The sequence below is a fragment of the Tupaia chinensis genome, unplaced genomic scaffold, assembly GCF_000334495.1.
Source record: "Tupaia chinensis unplaced genomic scaffold, TupChi_1.0 Scaffold144110_1, whole genome shotgun sequence".
NCBI classification, from domain to species: domain Eukaryota; kingdom Metazoa; phylum Chordata; class Mammalia; order Scandentia; family Tupaiidae; genus Tupaia; species Tupaia belangeri.
Genome location: NW_006203965.1, coordinates 132,190 through 152,766, shown reverse-complemented (window position 1 = coordinate 152,766; position 20,577 = coordinate 132,190). Strand labels below are relative to the sequence as shown.

Genomic DNA, 20,577 nt, shown 5'->3' with positions numbered 1-20,577 from the left:
CTGCAATAAACAGATGTACCTGTGTTTTTGTTTTGTTTTGTTTTCTGATTCAGTGTTTTCCTCTCCTTTGGATAAATACCCAGAAGGGGAATTACTGGTCTGTATGGCTGCTTTCCTGTTTTAATCCATTATGAACTCTATATTTTCAGAAAATAGCAAAAGAAATTTTAATTTGAAAAAATTCCCCTTTCCTCCTAGTCATAAAACAAGGAAGGAGACTTCTGGAATTTTCCAGAAATGGAAACCATTACAGAGCAAGAATCAACAAGAACAACTTAATTTTGAGGTATCTTATCTAACAATATGTTCAGAGATCTGTTTTTTTCTTTTGTTTTTCTCAGATGATATTGATTTTTTTCTAAATTTTCTTATTTTCTCTCTTTTGTCTTAAGATAGGCAATTCAGCATTCCTTTCCCATTGCAAAGTAGAGCCACATAATGAATTCTGTCATTTTTCCTTCTGTAGATAAAATTGTATGAGTATCATTTACTACATATGTATTTCATTTATTATACCTTACCATCTGTTCCCATATACCATTTTAAAGTATCTCAGCCTTCTAAAGTTGGTAGGTCAAGTTTCTCAGACTAAGATACGTAGTTGTTAAGAATTAAGCATGTGGGGCTGGCAGGCGGCATGGTGGTTAAGGGTACTGGACTCCCACATGGCTGACCATGGTTCAAGTCCTGGACCTGGTGGCTTGCTTTCTCACTTTTCCCCCTCTCTCTCTCTCACACCCACACTGTCCCTCTCTGGTCAAATTAAAATAAAAAAATATATAGTTAAATTAAAATAAAAAAATACAGTTAAATAGAATAATTCTTTAAAAGAAAATTCAAGCATATAACTTTATCCAAACCACTTGGATCATAAAAGGAGGAGTCAGGTCATCCTGGTTGATTGTGCATTTTGCTGAGTACCATAGCCTGCAGCTAAAGAAAAATGCCAGTTGCAAGTGAACAGTCTCCAGATCCTTACAAAACTTATCCTTAAAGCAAACTGAAAAAAATCAATTGTGATTTTTCTCTTATAAACTAACTTACTCTCTCATCATTTGATACCTTGAGTTTTAGTTGATAATTAAACTGTCATAGATACTGTAACAGATGCAGGAATTAGAGCTATGAAAGAAAAAATAAATAAAAGTCCCTGAAAGAAAAGAAGTATTAGGGTCAATATATTTTTTAATTGTGAAGAAAATAAAATAGAAAGAGAAGAGGGTGTTATAGGGAATAGTCTCTCAAGAAGTGAACATTTGGGTAAGACCAAAACAGGGACAAAATAACTAGTTGGAGATCTGTGTGTGCATGGGTGAGTGTGTTTTTGGTAGGAAATGCATAAAAATCTATTAGGAAAAAAACATTAAATGATTATCAAACAATTTATCTGGAAGACATATCTGCAAAGGGCTGGAATTACAATAAAAATGAGGTAAGCAAGCACAAAGAACTGGAGCAGCAGGTGGCACTGGATTCCACATGGCTGTGGGTTAATTTTCACTTTCAGTGCCCAACATCTGGAGAGGAGAATGGAGAAGGGATTGCAGCATAGCCATACCCTCTCCGGGGTGATTTCCCACTTTTCTTCTTTCTCTCTTTCTCTCTTTCTTGCTCTTGCTCTCTGTCTCTCTCTGACCAGCGCATGCACCCTACAACAAAAAAAAAATAAAGTGCAAAGAGAAGACTGAGACAATTTGATGACTTAAAAGGAAACAGCATTTCACCTGGTGGAAACAGAAGGGAGGACAATTTCTTTCTGTGTTGACTATGTACTTAGTGACCATGAAATTGATCTGCGTCCTGGACTAGTGGGATCAGCAGTACATGGAAACTTGTAATAAAGTCAAATTACAAGGTTCCACACAAACCTGACAGAATCAGGATTTCTTCACTGGAAATCCAGCATTTGGAATTTCAACAATCTCTCGAAGTGATTCTGGTGCTCACCAAAGACTGAGAACCATGACTCTACATTGCTAGGTATAGTATTGCTCTGAAGGAAGGGGACTGCAATGCTATTGAAAACCCACTACAACAAGTAAGTGGGGAGAGAAGCAAAAAAATTAAGAGTAAAGAAACACCTATAGGAAGAAATTTCACTTCTCAATGCTAAGCTCCAGGTACCACCAAGCATACTCAGGCCTAGACATCTGTTCTTTGATGGGGACTCATAAATGATTTCACCACGAGTTACTAAACATCATAAATATACAATAGTTACAATGAAGAAGAAGACTATGCTTTCACTGTTCATTACGGTGAAAAGTACCAAATTATTAATAAGGTAATTTGCATGGTAAGTAAATACTACTGTGATAGGAAGTTAGGCAAGCCGTTTCACACCTTCTACACATGGAATTATTAAGTTTTAGTTAATTGCCTACAGCAAATGTGGAATAAAATGAAAAGTTTGAAGGCTTTGGGAGGTATCGTGCATTCAAATTAAGTGTTTGAATGTACCATCCGTTCTCTGTTTTTGCATTCACCCTGCATCACTTCTTTAAAATCAGAGAAAAAGTTTTATTTATTCTTCAGCCATAGATTTCATATGCAGAGATACAAGCAAATGAATATCTTAAGTGTAAGCAGCATCATATTTCCTGACTTTATTTCACTTACTCAAACTTTGGATGAGGGGGAGAAGGATCAAGGGAAAAAGACATTCAGATATGTAGGGTTTAATATTATTGGATTGTTGGGAAAGTCGTGACACATTTTGCATAGGAAAACACACACAAAAAAATGCCATGACTTTCCTGATGACCTAATATATTTTTGAAGTCTCAAATTCAGTTGATTGTTGAGAAGAGAGTTTTGTGGGTGAGAATGTATGTGTGTGTTGATTTTTCTTGTTTTAATCTTTTAAATATATTGAGGAGATATAATGGTAAGAAGCAGAAGGATAGAGTTAAAAGGCAGGTCATCTGTTTATGGTCCAAGGTTCAGTACAAAAACATGGGGCATGGGACAAAACAAAACAAAAAAAGACTTGGACTTAAGGGTGAGATATTTTTTCAAAACTGCAAAGAATGCACTATGCACTTCCAGTTTTGAGGGACTATTCCTTTTGGCAGGTTGGCAGATTTTCAATTATCTGTAGACCTGTGTCTTTATGGAGTAGCAATGTGAAAGCCATTCTGAATTTTCCAACATGAATAGCTTTTGTCTTCTACAACTTCTATAGGACTCAGAACAGCATTAAGAGGCAATATTCTGCTTTGATTCTAACAAGAGAATACGAGTACAGGTTTCATGTTCACAATGAATTTTCTTTTCATACTATAGCTATACTTACATATACCATACAGTTTTCTTACCATCTAATAAAGGAAAATTGATAACTATACTTATTCTTATATCAATCTCATAGGTGTACTTAATGATAACATAACATAGTGTATAGGAGTCTATGTAGAATTCTGTAAAATGACTAATGTAAATACTTATTAATATTTTTCTATCCTTTTATTTTTCTTCAATATATTTACTATTCAAAATCATCATGGTAAGTGTACTTACTGTGCAAATGCAAGAAGCTTTTTAAAAGATAATTCTTCAAAGATTTAGAGGGAATTGCAATTTATCTTGATCATGCAGAGTTTATTGATTCAGATCATCTTCCTTTTACCTTCCAACTTTCAAGAAGAAAATGAAATAAACTCTCTTTACAAATCGGCAACTCCTGATGCCATCCTATTTCTCAATTTAACTTGTCTTCTCTGAGGGGAATCGACTCAGTTTTCCTAGGTACGCTCATGTCAGGGTGTATTTAAAGCATGGGGGGGGATTTGGTGAATTGCTTATCCATTTCTAAATAGGACATTTAATAGGTTTTATCTGTTATGAAAACCCACTGGAGGAATTCTTCAGGAAAGCATCTAACAGCTTCCAGATAGTATATAATAATGAAGAGCTCCTTCTCTTCCTCTAAATTTTCAGTGTATTGTCTTTTTCAGAGTCTTAATCATGACTTTAACACTATTCTTAAATAATAGAAACTAAGAACCTTGGAAGGTGGCTTTACACCTTTCTTCTTCAAACCCTATGTTACTCACTCAACCATAGTTGACACAATGTGAGAACATTTCCCCCACTCCTCAGGAGTCCAATGGCAGGGCGTCCTCCTCAATGAAGCATAATTTTACAGCAAATTAGCCAAAGTCCAGGCATCATTCCCTGATGAATACAACAGGCACTGTGGAAATTGGAGCAGCAACTAACTTTAACCATGTCACTGCCAATCAAGTTTTGCAATGGGCTAAACAGACTCCATTGCTATGGGAATCTTTTGTTCCATACAAGTTAAAGTTTTTCAGAAGGTGGTGTAGTGATTAAGGCACTAGACTCCTAATTGATCAAAGTTCAAGTTCCAGACTTGGTGACTTGAAACTCAAACTGGACACATGTGCAAGCATGCCCAAAATCCCAAAAAGAGAATGGAGGAGAAGGGATTGCGGTATGGACATCCTCCCTGGGGGATGATTTTTCACTTTCTATCTCTCTGACTGTCTCTTTCTCAATGTGCCCTACAGCAAAAGTCTCTAAAATAAATAAATAAATAACAACAACAACAACTTTGGCCTTTTTGAGAGTATAAACTTCAATATAAATATCTGAGTTGAAAATGATCTGCACCACTTGAAATAAAGAAATCTGAATAATTAAGCCTCTTCTTTAATGTCTTTAAAATGCACTGATACTACCATTCAGAGTAGTATATATAGACTGAGATCCAACATGGTCCACCACGGTTTGAGTCCTGGCACTAGCGGCTTGAAAAAACCTAACAGGTACATATGTTTGTGTTAGGCCCAAATACTGAAAGTCTGGAGAAATGGAGAAGGAGGAACTGTGGTGTGGCCATATCCCACTGGGGCATGCCTTCTCCTTCTCCCTCTTTCAGGTAAGCTCACATGCCCATTGGAAACTAGAAAAATTAAAAAGGTCAAATTGCAAATTGTCAATGCATATTTTACTAGAAATTAAAAAAAATGTAATATACTAAAGACCACTGTATACTTTAAATTTCTTTGCTTTAACCACCACATATAAGTTAGAAAACTCAGAAGAAGAATAAAAGCCCAGTGTGCATGTCCTTGAAAAAAAAGTGATTGATATTATTTATTCAAACAGTTGAGACTAATATAAAGGATTTTATGCCCATCTCTTAGAAAATACATTAAAAACATATAAGTATAGAAACTTTAAATGTATAATATAATAAATAACTACTGTATTTGATGAGAAATTAAAGATATTCAAATTTTAACTCTCAAATCATTTTCTGTTGAAGATACATTTACTTTTATCAACTGGACTAGGGAGAAATGTTCACATATTGAAATGATCACCTTGTAAGCTAAAAAATGTGATTGAATGTATAAAAGAAAATAAAATAAAGAAATGAAAAAAGAATAATCTTACTTCATAGTCTAGGATTTATTTATTGGCTAATAGTTTCTTCTTTTCAAAATTCTATAAGGATCTAATTTTCTAAGCTTATTAAAAATAGGCTAATCAATAATAATTTAGTGAATGACTTTTTTCTGCTTCAACTTTCTTCACATAAAATGAATGAAAATGTTTTATTTGACCACACATTGAAAGAGAAACAAATTTATAATCTATTGATATATGATCAATTTTGCCTGTTTTACCTTGGCCTAGTTATTTTATTTAAAAGATGGATATATTACCATGTGAAAAAATTTTCATTTAAGTGTATGTATTTTTAAATTAACCAATAAGTTTTTCTATTTAACAAAAGATAGCAAGTTCCAGCAAAGCTTTCACCCAGTGCGCCATTCAGTCTTGATCAGGTGGAATGATGGGCACACATGTGTGCAAACCTGCTGTGCTCATAAAGTCCCAGGATGCAAATCGACAGCTCTCTCCCTGTGGGACCAATTGTGTCACTGCTGTGTCACCTTCCAGGCCCCAAAATACTTTTCAGTATAGACTGAAGTCTTTAATCACTGGTGAATGATGGAACAAATTGGATAAAAGTAGTTCTCAATGAAAAAAAATTATAATTAAAAAATGGAAGCATAAATGCTACTCAAAATTTTAATTTCTAAAAACTTAATATAAGATTTTTTTTGAGAGGTGTTTGCTATAGGGCGCATGCGCTCTCCAGAAAGACAGAGACAGAGAGACAGAAAGCGAGAAATCACCCCCATGAGGGGGTGGCCATGCTGCAATCCCTTCTCCTTCAGTCTCCTCTTAGGATTTTGAGCTCACATGCACTGACGCATGAGTTTCAAGTCACTGGATCCAGGACTTGAACTAAGATCAGCCATGTGGGAGTTCAGTGACATAAACACTATGTCATCTACTTCCCAAGAAAAGGTATTTTTAACGCAGATTTTTAAATAAAAGTATTTTAGAACTGTGTGAGATAAGACATGGAGAGTTATAGGGTTGACAAAAGCATTGCTTGCAGACTTGTAGGACAAATGAATGATCAGATGACAGAAACTACAGATTGTTCATGAATACTTAATTTTTATGTTTCTTAACTACAAAACCTACATCAGGATCTATGAAGAAATTAGATAAGATCAAAGAGGGCTATATTTTCCATGTTTAAATATTTTATCTTTCTAGTCTCCACCTAAAATTTATCACTTGAATGAAGTGTCTCATAAAATCCTATCAACCAAATGGACCCTCCCTCCTTCCTGTGTTCTTACCATAATTTTTTCTGTCTTCCTTCAAAGCACTTATGACCCACTGGAGAATTATGTGTTTACAAGGCCATTTCTACTAATGATTTAAACTTTTCAAACCAAGGAAACAATAATCTGTTTTGTTTTCTTTATACTTTGAATAGGAGGTAGTCCAGTTTAATTGAATAAAATGTTTTTAATAAATGACTATTTAGGAGATAAATCAAATATTGTCAGTATATTTCTTGTTTTCTTTCACAACATTGTAAAAGATTTTCCAATATAATCTGCTCAAAGCATTATCACTTAATTGAAAGACTTACTTGACCTACTAGTGGTTATATTTTTAATAGAGGAATTTTATTGAAAAGTTTGCTGATAATTTAGTCCAGAAAGAAAGAGACCATGATGGAATAAATAAATTTCTCTGCTTCTGAATTGTTCACAAAGGTCTAGTCAATTCTCATAAAATGATCTATCTACTTGATTTACTTTCTAATCCTCTCTAAAAACAAAATAAAACAAAACAAAACAAAACAAAAAAATCTTAGGGAAAATTGAGTTTTACCTGGAGTCTATCATTCATAAATTATAGTATCTCTTGGTAGTTTATGAGGGCACAGAATTTTTCATATTATCTATTAAGAAGTGAAGAGCAGTGATTTCACTTCATTAAGAAAACTAGAGGGGGCCAGCAGATGACATATAGTTACATTGCTGGACTCCCACGTGGCTGACTGCAGATCGAGTCCTGGATCTCGAGTCTTGAAAATCACTCTGAGCATGTGTATGTGTGTACTCAAGATTCTGGGAGGAGAATGGAGGAGAAGGAATTGTAAGGTGGCCATCCCACCTAGGGGGTGAGTTCTCACTTTCCCTTTCAATATCTCTGTCTTTCTCTCCAATGAGCACACACGCCCTAAAACAAAAACCTTTAAAAAAAATTTAAAAAGGAAAAAAAAGAAAAAAAGAGAAAGAGAGAAAGAATACTAGAGAATATTGGAGACTCTGGACTCTTTTTATGTTATAGAACTGAAAGAAATGCCAGGCACAGCCATGCTGGCATAGGTGGTAACAATCACTGTACAACGCTGGAACCTTATGGGAAGGCCGAGAGTTCAGTCAGCCTGAACATGCTAGGTACACCCCTGCATTCGCCTGTTATCCTGACTGGTTGGAAGATTGGAAGTGGGGCAGTGGGAGACTATGATATGGCTCCCACTGTCAAGGCCCCTTCTCTCTCGCTCTCTCTTCTTCTCTCTCTCATGAAATTAATTAATTAATTAATTGTTTAATTATTTAAAAAGCCACATAATATTTCTATTGTGAGATACTATATTCAAATAATTAAGATATTTATTTTCTAAAATGTCTTTATAATTTTTGAAGCATTTTTATTCTATATTTTTCACTGTAATTCACATCTACAGTTATCAAATCAGAAGAAAAACATATTTTGATTACACATATTTATCCCATTTTGGAAAGTACAGACAAGTTAATTTTGTAGAATTCTAGGTTTCTGGTGAAACAGAATTTAGATATTATTGAATGTTACTCTTATATTCAGCTTGCTTTTACATATAAACAATATTCTCTTAAGAGACAAGAGTTTCTTCTATAGTAACTTGAGCCTTTTAAGGTTGACTTTCATAGAATGAGAAACATGGGTTTTTCCTTTGAAAAATGATGGTTCTGGTAGCTGGCAAAACATCACACTATTCTTCAATCTGTGCTTCTGTATGATTAGTTGACTGGTACACCAGATAGAAACCATATTCTCCTCCCACTTTTACCTGTGTTCATTTAGCAGGCCTTTCTCTAAGGTTGAGGTACTCCCACTCATATTGTATCCCTGTTACTCAGAGCTTCTGCGGGTGGAACATCTTTAGAATACGTACTCGAATTTCTTTAGTTTTGACACTGTAGACAATTGGGTTGAGCATTGGAGGGATAAGAAAGTGTAGGTAAGAGAGAAGCATATATACCTGAGCAGGTAGCTTCTTTTTTCCAAAACGATGGATCATGGACAAGCTAACTAGAGGGGTATAAAATAGTAACACAGCACAGATGTGGGAAATGCAGGTGTTGAAAGCTTTGAGCCGCTCAGCATTGGAAGCAATGCTCAATACTGTCTTCAAGATCAGCACGTAGGAGAAGAGAATGAGCACAGCATCCATCGCCAGTGTGGAAAGCATGACAAAGAGCCCAAGGCCACTGTTCAGAAGAGTGCTAGAACTGGCCAGCCTCAGAACATCAGGATGAACACAATACGAGTGAGACAGAGCATTTGTGGGCTGAAATTTCAGTCTTCCAAGGAGCACAGGCAGGGGCAGATGGAGGGCAGCACTCCGGGTCACAATGGCCAGCCCGATGGCCCTGATGCGCTTGGTTGTGAGAATGGTGGCATAGCGCAAAGGCTCTCGAATGGCCACACAGCGATCAAAAGCCATAGCTAACAGAACTGCTGATTCGATGACTGAGAAAGTGTGAATGAAGAAGAGTTGCATAAAGCAGGCGATAGGTGCTATCTTCCTCTGGCCCAGGAGAAAGACAGAAATCATTGAAGGCAGCGTAGAAGCAGAGAGGCCCAAGTCAGCCAAGGAAAGCATGGAGAGGAAGAGATACATGGGTGTGTGGAGGCTGGGTACAGACTTGACAATGTACATGATGGTGATGTTGCCCAGCACAGAAAGAACGTAGACAGAGCAGACAGGAATAGCTGTCCAGCAATGGGAAGTCTCTAGTCCCGGCAGATCCATTAATACAAAGAAGAAGCTGCTGACATTGTTGTTGTCATGAATTGCCATGACTCTGGAAAAGAACTGCAAGGAAAGTAGAAACAATTTATTTTTTACCACATTTTTCTATTGTTTTCTTCCTCACAGCACCCATTGCTCCTGCCTGCACAGTATATAGCTTTTTTTCTTCTCTCCACACTAAATTCTAATCCATTAGGGTTTTTTTTTTTTTTTTCTATAAAACATTACTGGCTGTCTTAGGGGTTTGCTCCGGTTACCAACAGCATACTCAAGCTATTCAAATAAAGAAAATCTCTTCCTCATCATGGAGATATTTCAAAGTCAAAAAACTATGAATTGCAGCCCCCTGTTAGGAATATGTGACCCACGTGCTTAAGATACATTTAAAAGGAGAATTGGGTTTCATGACTGCTGCTTGGAAGTTAAAGTGTAAAGAATAAATAATTAGTCTCGAGTCTAAACTCCTGATATTATCAGATATATAATTTGTTATGAAGGGGGCCAGAAAAAAGTTGTGGCAGGCAGACATCAGGAGAGTTTGGGGCTTTTCATGAATGTTTCCTTGATTTAACTTCCTTCTCAATTTTTAAATAAGACACTTTAAAAATACTGGGATGGCTGATACAGATATGTGAAAAGAGGAAGATAAAGACTAAACAGTATGTGTAATTGGAAATGAAAAGTGTTTTCAGTGGCATCACACTGAACTTCTGCTATGTACTTAATGTTAGTGATATAAAGGCAGACAGAAAAGAGGATCTGACTTTGAAGATCTAATAACTCCCTGGTCAATGAAAAAATATACATATACTAGATAAAAGAATATTAACCACAGGGCAGGTAAAAGATTTCAACCATGAATCTAAATCCTGCTCTCCACAACTCGCCTTTTTCAATAATTACCATGGAAGCCGAGTGGTGGTACAGGGACCACATGGAAAAGGTCCTGGGTTCACATCCTTATACCTGCCTCCCTGCGTATACCTTGTACATGATCTGGGCTGGCTAAGTCTGGGGATGGATCATGACGTGACGACCTTGTGTGGGATGCTTGTGCCCCCCCTCAAAGCCCCCTGTCATGACTCCTTTTCTCATGGAAAGGAACAAATAAAGAAAACTTAAGAAAAAAATGAAAGCTCTTGGTTCCCATCAGACACTTATTAAAGAAAGAAATAATATGTGAAATTTGAGTAAATAGAGATAAAAAGATACCTTGATCACATATCTAAATTCCATACTGAGGGTGATTTTCCTTCTTAACATCTGAAAAAAATTCCCTTAACAATGGAGACTTCAGCACCTTCCTATAAAATCCATTATAAACAATATAATGTTCTTAATTTATTTTAATTTTTTATGAATTTTTAAAAATTTTTGCCAGAGGGCACATGTACTAACCAGAGAGAGAGAAAGAAAGAAGGGAAGTGGGAAAGTCCTACCCATTGGGCATGGTCATGCTACAAATCCTTATCATTCAACTCTTCTTTCAGGATTTTGGGCATGCATGCACACATGCACAGTGTGTTTTTCAAGGTACAAGATCTACAACTTGAACCACACAGCCAGCTATGTAGAATCCAGCTGCCTTAACCACTATTTTATGGGTTGGCCCACCACCAACCTATTTTAATGCTGTTCTACAAAATCATGAAGAGCAGCTATGATCACCATTCCACATGCTGCTCTAAGGAAAATCAAATAGAAATTCTGTGGTGTGAGTAAAGGTAACAAATTGGACAAAGTATGTCAATTGAACAGTAAACAACTGTTGAGAATAATAACAGGGCATGGTGGAGGGAAAATCCTAGTCCCTCATAAAGAAAACAAGAAGCAGAGACCTACCAGATTTGAGAAACTAGCGGTAAAATAGGAGAACTGAATTTTTGACATGACATGTGTATACCTTTAGAGAAGGTGAGGGTGGGTGGCAGGCTATCACAAGTTATCTATGAAGCTCTGAGAGAAAGACTTTTTTTTGGAATGTTTGTTAGAGGGAGAGAAAGGTAACACATATTTTGTATTCATGAACCTGCCTCTGATTTGACTGACCAGAGTGTGTTCTCTAAAGCATGGAAAAGCACTTGCCCTACCCCTTGAAAACATGTTGGTTGATAAACTAAAAGTCTCATAAATGTAGAAAAGTTGACACTGCATTTAATAACAAAAAGAAGTATCTGTGATTTGGCATTCTTGGGAGAATTTTATGACTTAAATTGCATATCCATTTCTGAAGCCCAACAGAGGAAAGAAAGAAGGCAATCTGATATTTAGGAGGCCAAGTTGGAGAGACAAGCCTAAAGATATGTGAGGAGCTGGTGAACAATTTACAAATGAGAAAAGCCTGAGGCTCGATTTGAGTCTCTGTTTTGAGTCTACGTACTAAAGGATGTCAGAAAAGAGAACCTGCTACTCTTAGGCGTGTAAGTTTAGACACCATGTATAGGTTCACCTGCATGTATGGGTTTGTCCAGAGATAAGTCTTGAGCTGCATAAGGTTCTTGTTGCATCAGAAAAGTAAATTTATGGGGTCAGCAGGTGACATGGTGGTTAAGGCACTGGACTCCCACATGGCCAATTGCAGTTTGAGTCCCAGACCAGCAGCTTGTTTCCTCATTTTCTTTGTCTCTGTCTCTCTTTGGTGAGCACAGATGCCATATAACAAGTTATTAAAAAATAGTAACAATAAATGAAATTAAATAAATACTATTTTTTAAAAAAGAAATGTAAGTTTACATGTGCCCAGTGGGAAGAGTACCCCGGAAATAGTACACTGGGTGGTCAGAAGCAGGGAGACTAGACATACAGGGAATATAGCCTCAGGCAGGAAAGCAAAAGAAAACTGAGTGCCACTGCATTTTATGAAATACATGTGGAATGCTGACCATAGCTGGCCTTCAACATTAGTCAAGGATTACTACTTGTCATGCACACTCTTGGGTCCTCTAAGGAGGTACTATTTATATAAAGCTAAATTGCAATAGAACATAGTCATTGGAATAACGAGGTTTTCGCTGATAGTTGTGAAAATCAGTTATGAAGAGCAAGAGCTGTACTTGGAGCACCTAGTCATGGCGCTCAGTGTTTAAGGACTCAAAACACATAGTTAAGTAGAGGTTGGAGGCATGCATTTACCATTTCTCTGAGTACTTTTCACTTCTGGGTATAAGTAGAATGGGTAAATACACCTCCTGCATAAATTTTGGCAAGATGTTTTTACCACAATGTGAGCATTAAAAATTCTGTCTTATTTGCTTATTTTCTCCAGAAAAAAAAATTACAATGAAACTACTGATATTTTCAGGTTCATTAGTTCAATTCCTACTACACTGATTCTGTAGCATGTCCCCTCTCAAAAAAACAAAACAAAACAAAAACAAAAACTAAGAAACAAAAACCCTAAAACTATGTATCTCAGAAAATAATTCATTCAGTCATGATATTTAAGCTATGAAGGGAATCCCCTCCCTGCCAATATCTGCAATGCATGTTGAAAAATGCATTCTATGTCCTCACTTAAGAACTGAATGAGATGAGCTGGTGGCATGGTGGTTAAGGTGGCTGGATCCCATATGACTGACAGTGCAGTTTGAGTTCTGAACCTGGTAGCTTAAGAAACACTTCAGGCACATGTGTGTATATACCTTAAAATCCCAAGAGGATGGAAGAATGGAGAAGCAATTGCAGTGCAACCATCCACATGAGGAGTGTGCTGGGTCACTTTCCTTCTCTCTTTCTTTGTTTCACTGTGGTAAGTGCATGACTCCTCTAATAACAAAATAAGCCATGGTGGTTCAATCAGGAGGGCACTACTGTCTGGTGACTGACACTGCGTGGAAGACCTGGATTTAGTTCCTGGCCAGGTGTGTTAGTGCTTGGGCATAGCTGACTATGAGATTGTGGCAAGAGGGGAACCAGCAGTTAGCGTAATGGCTATGTCGCTGGACTCCCACATAGTTGACCGCGGTTCACGTCCCGGACCCGGTGGCTTAAAACTCATGCCGGGCGCGTGTACGTGCGTGCCCAAGATCCCAAGAGGAGAACAGAGGAGAGGGGATTGCGGCGTGACCATCCCCCCTGGGGGGTGATTTCTCGCTTTCTGTCTCTATGTCTCTCTCTCTCTGGCGAGCGCATGTGCCCTATAGCGAAAAACCTCTCCCCACCCCCAAAAAAAAGAGATTGTGGCAAGAGGAAGCGAAAAACCTCTCCCCCACCAAAAAAAAAAGAGATTGTGGCAAAAGAATTTGTTCTTGGTGAGACCTTCTCAAAAATACTTCTCTCTCTCTTTTATTCCTCCCACTCTTATTTCTCTCCTTCTCTTTAAAAAAATGTCTAGATTTTTAATTCTGTTAAATCATTACAACCTGCCTTCATGTCTGGTAAAATGAGCCAACTGAATACGTCATTTAAGTCTATAGTCTTAAAATGATGTATGTTTGAAGCATTTTTGTTTAATCTTTAGTCATTTAATGTGTAGTAACAAACTGCAATATAATTTTGAGGTTGATTTCCACATGGAGAAAGGATACACATTATAAGATGCATTGATGTTTTCACACATGAGTACTAAAATGACAGTAGTTAACAAAGAACAGGAGACAAGAACTCTCTTTAGATAAAGGCTGGAGTTGGCGAGGTTTGCTGAGGATTACTTACCCCTGGTAATGATCCCCCAGATTGCTTTCTTTCTCCCCATCCATCATAACCTCTCATGGCATTTTTGTCAAGAGTGCCTGGTATTTGAAGATTTTGTAACTTGTATGAATTCTAGGTTTTATTTTTTTTTCAAATTGTCCAACTTTCTGACACTTAAATTGATACATTGTCATAACCTACACAACTTATTTGCTGCACAGAGCTTTGAACTCACTAAGGTGACTTTGAAGCGCCAAAGCTATAGAAGTGGTGTGCTGGGTTTCTTGTGCTGCCTGGGAAAAGATTCCATAAATCAAATTGTGTAAGTTTTTCAGAGGGTATATGAAGAACTGACTAGTTTTTTAAAATGAATCTTCTAGCTTAACATAAATATTTCAGTACCTTAAACCATTGCTTTCAAGACAAAGTCTCCACATTAACTCATCTAGGAAGCCTCGTTGGTAGCTATTACAAAGTTTTGTAGAAATTAAAAATTATATTTCTAGTTTTCCATTCCTCCCCATTCTTCCTTTCCTCTCTTTCTGCTTCTCTTCTTTCTATATTTTCTTATTTCGTCCCTTTGCTTTCTTTCCTATGTCGGTTATTTCGGTTTTGGGCGAGCATCATACATAAATGTACTTCAATTTATGTTTTACCTTAAAGTCCAGGGACAAGAATTAAATGATCACTGGGTGAGGAAAGAGGGATTAAACATTGTTTCTTGAAACTGTAGAATTAGAGGTGTTATGTACTTCCAACAAGTGTACTTTCTAATCTAAGAGAATCTCATACAGTTTGAAGCCATATCTTGGCTAACCCATAAATTACCTTGATATCCATCTCAGGCACACATATAACATACTTGGACCTAACCTAGTAGAAAGTGTTTCCATCACTCACCAGCCCCCAAAACAAGGACACAATCTCTGTAGATGGTGGTGCAGCTGGAGCCTCATAAGGCTCCCTGCCTTGAGTATAATTGCTGTGTGAGTTTCTTTATAAATCTTTGGTTCTGGCTCTCCCTGGAGACTCAAATCCAATCCCTGGGTTTAGACTATCAACACAGCATTAAATGAGCATGTGCCAGACAGAACTGCCCGTTACTACTCATTTTGGATCTTTGCCACCTCTGCAGAGTAATGCACAGTGTAAGATTAGACCATGCAACCAGTTGTACTTCAGGAGTTATTTCATCATTCTCAGCCTAAAACCGTTTTAGTTCCTTGGAAGTAGAAGTCATCTAATAGATTCTGTTCTGCTCTAGGAAATTCTTGTTTCATACTCAGAATTCCAACACATATAATTCTTTATACCCTCTGGACAAAACCATTTCCCCTTTCGAAGCCAGTAGATTTTTTTTCCCCTTAAATTTTAAATATATTAGTGATTAGAATGAAATATCTACAACATTAGTTCTATAAGTGATAATATTAATAAATATCCTCTAAGATAAATTTATTTTTCACAAATTGACCTTCATTACAATAGCAGGAAGGTACATTTTCACTGGTATTTTCCCTTACCTTCCACTCCACTCTCTTCAAAGCGGTATCTTCCTAGTTTTGAGGAAACTAGGAAGGGTACAAGAGATTAAAAAGGATTCACCAAAACATGCAAAATGGGCCTCAATTTTGTTTTGAAGCTGAGGAAAGAGTAAAGAGTGATGTAAGATGCAGATTTTGTTTGCGGTAGATATGGATCTAGACAGAAATGTCTGGGGGAATTGAGGCAGGGACCAATTTACGAATGAGTGACAGAGGTCATTTTACATGAACCATGGCCACCAGCAATTACCTAGAAGGACTCACATGGCTCAATATAAAGCTGTACTCATGTATTGCAATGGACACACTGTAGGATCAGGAGGGAAAAGGCACACATACAGAGCCAAAAGTACTCAGGTGCAGCCTTCCGAGAATTTTCTCTTTTCAAGGGTCATTTCAACCATGACCTCAGAGACCCATGAGAGATGCCTCTTTTCAGGAGAACATGTTTGGGGTTTGGATACCAGGATTTTTATAAGCAATTGTTTATTTTATTAAATGGAGATGGAAGGAAGAAAGCAAGCCACAAGATCTGGGACATGAGGCACAGTTGTCCATGTGGGAGTCCAGCACCTTGACCGCCTGGTCCTGCAGACCAGGGTTTTTAAACAGCTAGACACATAGGCACATATCTGTCATATAACTAGCATGTGTAAACTTTATGCCAGTAAACAGATGAACACAATAAATTTCATCTTCATTTTATACATACTACCATTCTGATTCATTCTGAGATGTTGCTCTGAGTGTACATAATAACAAAAGTACTCAATAACTGTACCTCCAAAATGTATTCTCAGTTTTCTGAACTGCATCAGCATAGCTGCAAAGGTAAGTGACCTATGCTGCACTCACTCTTTTATTGTAGGCCTCTCCTGTCATTTTAGGAGTATGATGTGCTCCACTGGATGTGTTAGCAATGTTCGTAATCAGTATTATGAAATATGGTTAATTTAATTTTATTATTATGTATACACTGAATCAATATACATCATTTAGTTTGTGAAGGGAATTTACCCAGCATGAAACACACCTCAGACCAGTCCAGTTGAGAAAATAATACACATCATCATCAACATTTTTTATTTATTCTTTTTAATTGCCAGAAAGCATATGTGCTCACCTGAGAGAGACAGAGAAAGGGAGAAAGAGGAAGAAAAAGCAATTTCCAGTGGAATGGGGTCATGCTACAACTCCTGCTCTATTTCTCCATCCTGTTAGGGTCTGAGGTATACACATGAGCTGATGTGTTTCTCAAGCCACTGGGACTGACATTCAAACCATAAGATTGTGGTCATCTGTGTGAGATTCAGCTTCCTTAACCACTAGGTATAGGACTAGTCCCAAAATAAAGCTAGTTTCTAATGTGGATTAGTCTCTAATAGGACCTAAGAATAAATCTGATCTCAGGTGACAGAGACTATGATTATATAAATATACATATATTAAATATAAATCAAAAATGAGAAAAACAAACTACAAACAGAGATTCGTTTGATTACATTGAGAAGTGGATTTGAGTTCTATGAATCAGTGAAATACATTTGCCCTTATTATAACTGGTTTTACTTAAAAAAGCCTTGACTCTAGTGGGGCAAGATGCTATAAATTAACAGAACCAAGTGGAAAAGTGTAAGAGTGTTTATTTTCTGCATATTTTAGGTGCTTGAACTATACTTAATAGAAGTAACAATATATAAACAAAAGCAAAAGAGAGAATGGGTTTGGGGGCAAGATTTAAAAAGTCCTATAGTATATTTTTAAAAGAATTATTTTGTTTAATTTTATTCATCAGTATTATTTTCTAAATTTGACCAGAAAGAGACAGAGACAGAGACAGAGACAGAAAGAGAAGGATAATGAGAAAGCAAGCCTCCAGGTTTAGTTCTCAAACTGTGGTTAGCCATGTGGGAGAGCAGTGCGGTAACCACCATTCCACCTGCTGGCCCCAGTCCCATAAGATATTTAAAGAGTATTAATTCAAAGGTAAAGATAATTTTGTCTTCTTTAAAAAGAGAAAATTATAGTTCTTTCTTTGAATTTGAGAGAAATAATTTGATTATTCAAAAATTGACAATATGGGGGCCAGCAGTTAGTGTAATGGCTATGTCACTGGACTCCCACATAGTTGATCATGGTTTGAGTCCTGGATCTGGTGGCTTAAACTCATGCCAGGTGCATGTGCGTGCGTGCCCAAGATCCCGAGAGGAGAATGGAGGAGAAGGGATTGTGGCGTGGCCATACCCCTGGGGATAATTTCTCACTTTCTGTCTCTCTGTGTCTCTCTGTTTGTCTGGCGAGCGCACGCACCCTATAGCAAAAAACCTCTCAAAAAAAAAAAAGAGGCAATTTTATTGTATTACAAAAGTTTTTAATAACAGCATTATACTATAGCAATTAACTATGGACAATGAAACTTAAAATGGCCATGGTTCAAGATCTGATTTTACCATAACCCCAAATTGACAAATTTGATCATTTCTATGGCAAACTACATTCAACTATTTAGCAGTACAAGTATGACTAATAACATACTGTTACATAACATATATTTAAGAATCTCATGCAGTTTTGGAACACCTATTAACACAAATTTCTATACACTGAGAGCTAAGCATCATTCCATATTTGACAATGTTTTCTGTATAATTTCCCCAATGATTAGTGTGTTGTAATCTCTCTCTCCTTTTAGATTTAGCTGTCTTTCCTTCACATATTTGGGTGTTTTTGTGTTGGGTGCATAGATATTTATAAGCATTATATCTTTTTTATGAATTAACCCTCTTACTACTATAATGTCCTTCTTTGTCTCTTCTTAAAGTTTTTGTCTTAAAGCCTATTTTGTCTGAAATCAGTATTGCTACTCCCACCTTTGTTTGGTTTCTTTTCATTTGCGTGGAAAACCTTTTTCCAGCCCTTCACTTTTAGTCTATGTATGTCTTTATCCATGAAATATGCTTCCTATAGGCACAAATAAAGGGGTTTTGTTTTTTAATTCATTCAACCAGGCTGTATCTTTTGATTGGAGAATTTAATACACTAACATTCAATGTTACTATCGGTACTTCTGAACTTATCCCTACCATTATGTTAGCCATTTTCTTGGCTGATTTTTATTCTCTTATTTCTATCTATCTCTCTTTAGTTTTCCTGATATAGTTCGCCCTTCAGAACTTCTTGAAGAGCTTGTCTGGTGTTGGTAAATTCTTTTAGGTTTTGTTTATCTGAGAGTATTTTTATATTTTCCTTCTCATTTGAAGGATAATCGTGCCTAGTATGACAGTCTTGTTAAAAATTGTTTTTCTTTTAACACTTTGAATATATCTTGCCATTTTTCCTTTATTTGCATTGTTTCTACTGAGAGGTTCAGTGTTAGCCTGATGGGATAGCCTTGTAAGTAACTTCATGTCCTTTGTAAGTAATTTGATATTTCTCACCACGCCACCTGCTGGTCTCCTCCTGGTCTTTTTTTGATGAAGAGTTTCAGAATTTTGTCTCGTATCTGCTTGGTTTTTACCACATACACAATGGGGTTCATCACAGGAGGAATGAGGAAATGCATGTTGGCCATGGCCACATAAACATGTGAGGGAAGTCTGGGGCCAAAGCGATGCAGCATAGACAGGCAGATCATGGGTGTGAAGAAGAGGATCACAGCAGAGACATGGGAGATGCAGGTGTTGAGAGCCTTGAGGCGGCTGCCATGGGATGCCATGCTCAGGACAGTTTTTAGTATCAGCACGTAAGATAGAAGAATGAAGAGAAAATCAAGTCCCATAGTGGAGAGCACCACAAATAGTCCAAAGATGCTATTGACCTTAGTGTTGGAGCAGGAGAGTTTTATGATGTCAGGATGCAGGCAGTAGGAATGAGAAAGTAAATTGGAGTGACAGAAGCACAGTCTCCTCAAGAGGATAGGGAGGGGCACCTGTACAGTCAAAGTTCGAACAACAATAGCATAAGCTATCCTGGCAATTACACTGTTGGTGAGGATGGAAGAATAGTGCAATGGACGAGAAATGGCCACATAGCGGTCAAAGGCCATTGCCAGGATGATGGCTGACTCAGTATCCTGGAAAGTGTGAATAAAGAACATTTGGGTGAAGCAAGCAGACAAGGTCAGCTCTCGACCATCCAGCCAGAAGATCCTCAGCATTGTGGGGAAGGTGAAGAGGGACAGACCCAGATCAGAAGCAGCTAGCATGGCCAGGAACAGGTACATAGGCACGTGGAGGGTCTGCTCCTTCCAGATGACTGTCATGATGGTCACGTTGCCCACCAAGGTAATGAGGAACATGGCACAGAAGGGTATGGAGATCCAAATGTGTACATCCTCCAGTCCTGGGATGCCTGTCAGCAAGAAGGTGGAGAAAATTGAGCTGGTAATGTTGACAGGAAACATGATGCCAGAGCTGTATGCCTTCCCTAGAAAGAAATGCATTGTCTGAGGCACAGATATTAAAATGTAACTTCATTAATTTTTATTCTTTATGTACTATAGGATACATCATAGCTTATCTCATGAAAATTTTGCTTTTAAACTGATCCTGATTCTCATTGTAATACAAGATTAAATACTTTCTCCTAATGAACAATCTGAACCTAAACTAGAAAATAATACCTTCTCTATTGATCAAATACTTAAAATGTGTAACCTAATTGAAAATAAAAAAAAATCTTGATTTTTCATTTATCTAAGTTATATCATTGGTGTAATTATATATTAACTTCAGTATTTCAAAATCATTTTATGCGACCATCTCAGTAAAATAATGTAGATTAGCAGTTTATACTGTAATTACAGTAGCACACTATTTTACGGAATTTTTTTCTGTCTTGGTCAAAAATAGTACATGTTAGAACAGTTGTTCACAGTATATTTTTACTTTTCTAATGTGAATAAATGAGTGCATAACTTGAAAATAGTCATTTAGAAAAATGCTCTATTTATTTAGCAGGGTCATTTTCTTT

General features: G+C 37.0%; 2 protein-coding genes across 2 annotated transcripts; both read right to left on the bottom strand.

Annotated features, from left to right (window-relative positions):
- Window positions 1-8,530: 8,530 nt before the first annotated feature.
- LOC102493526 (olfactory receptor 51G2-like) lies at window positions 8,531-9,478 on the bottom strand. Its single transcript, XM_006165956.1, has one exon. The coding sequence runs from the start codon at window positions 9,476-9,478 to the stop codon at window positions 8,531-8,533; it is 948 nt and encodes a 315-aa protein (XP_006166018.1).
- A 4,790-nt stretch (window positions 9,479-14,268) lies between these two features.
- LOC102493121 (olfactory receptor 51G2-like) lies at window positions 14,269-20,008 on the bottom strand. The gene is made up of 2 exons (XM_006165955.1): window positions 19,052-20,008; window positions 14,269-14,355 (listed from the first exon to the last, which is right to left on the bottom strand). The coding sequence occupies exons 1-2, from the start codon at window positions 20,006-20,008 to the stop codon at window positions 14,269-14,271; spliced, it is 1,044 nt and encodes a 347-aa protein (XP_006166017.1).
- Window positions 20,009-20,577: the final 569 nt, after the last annotated feature.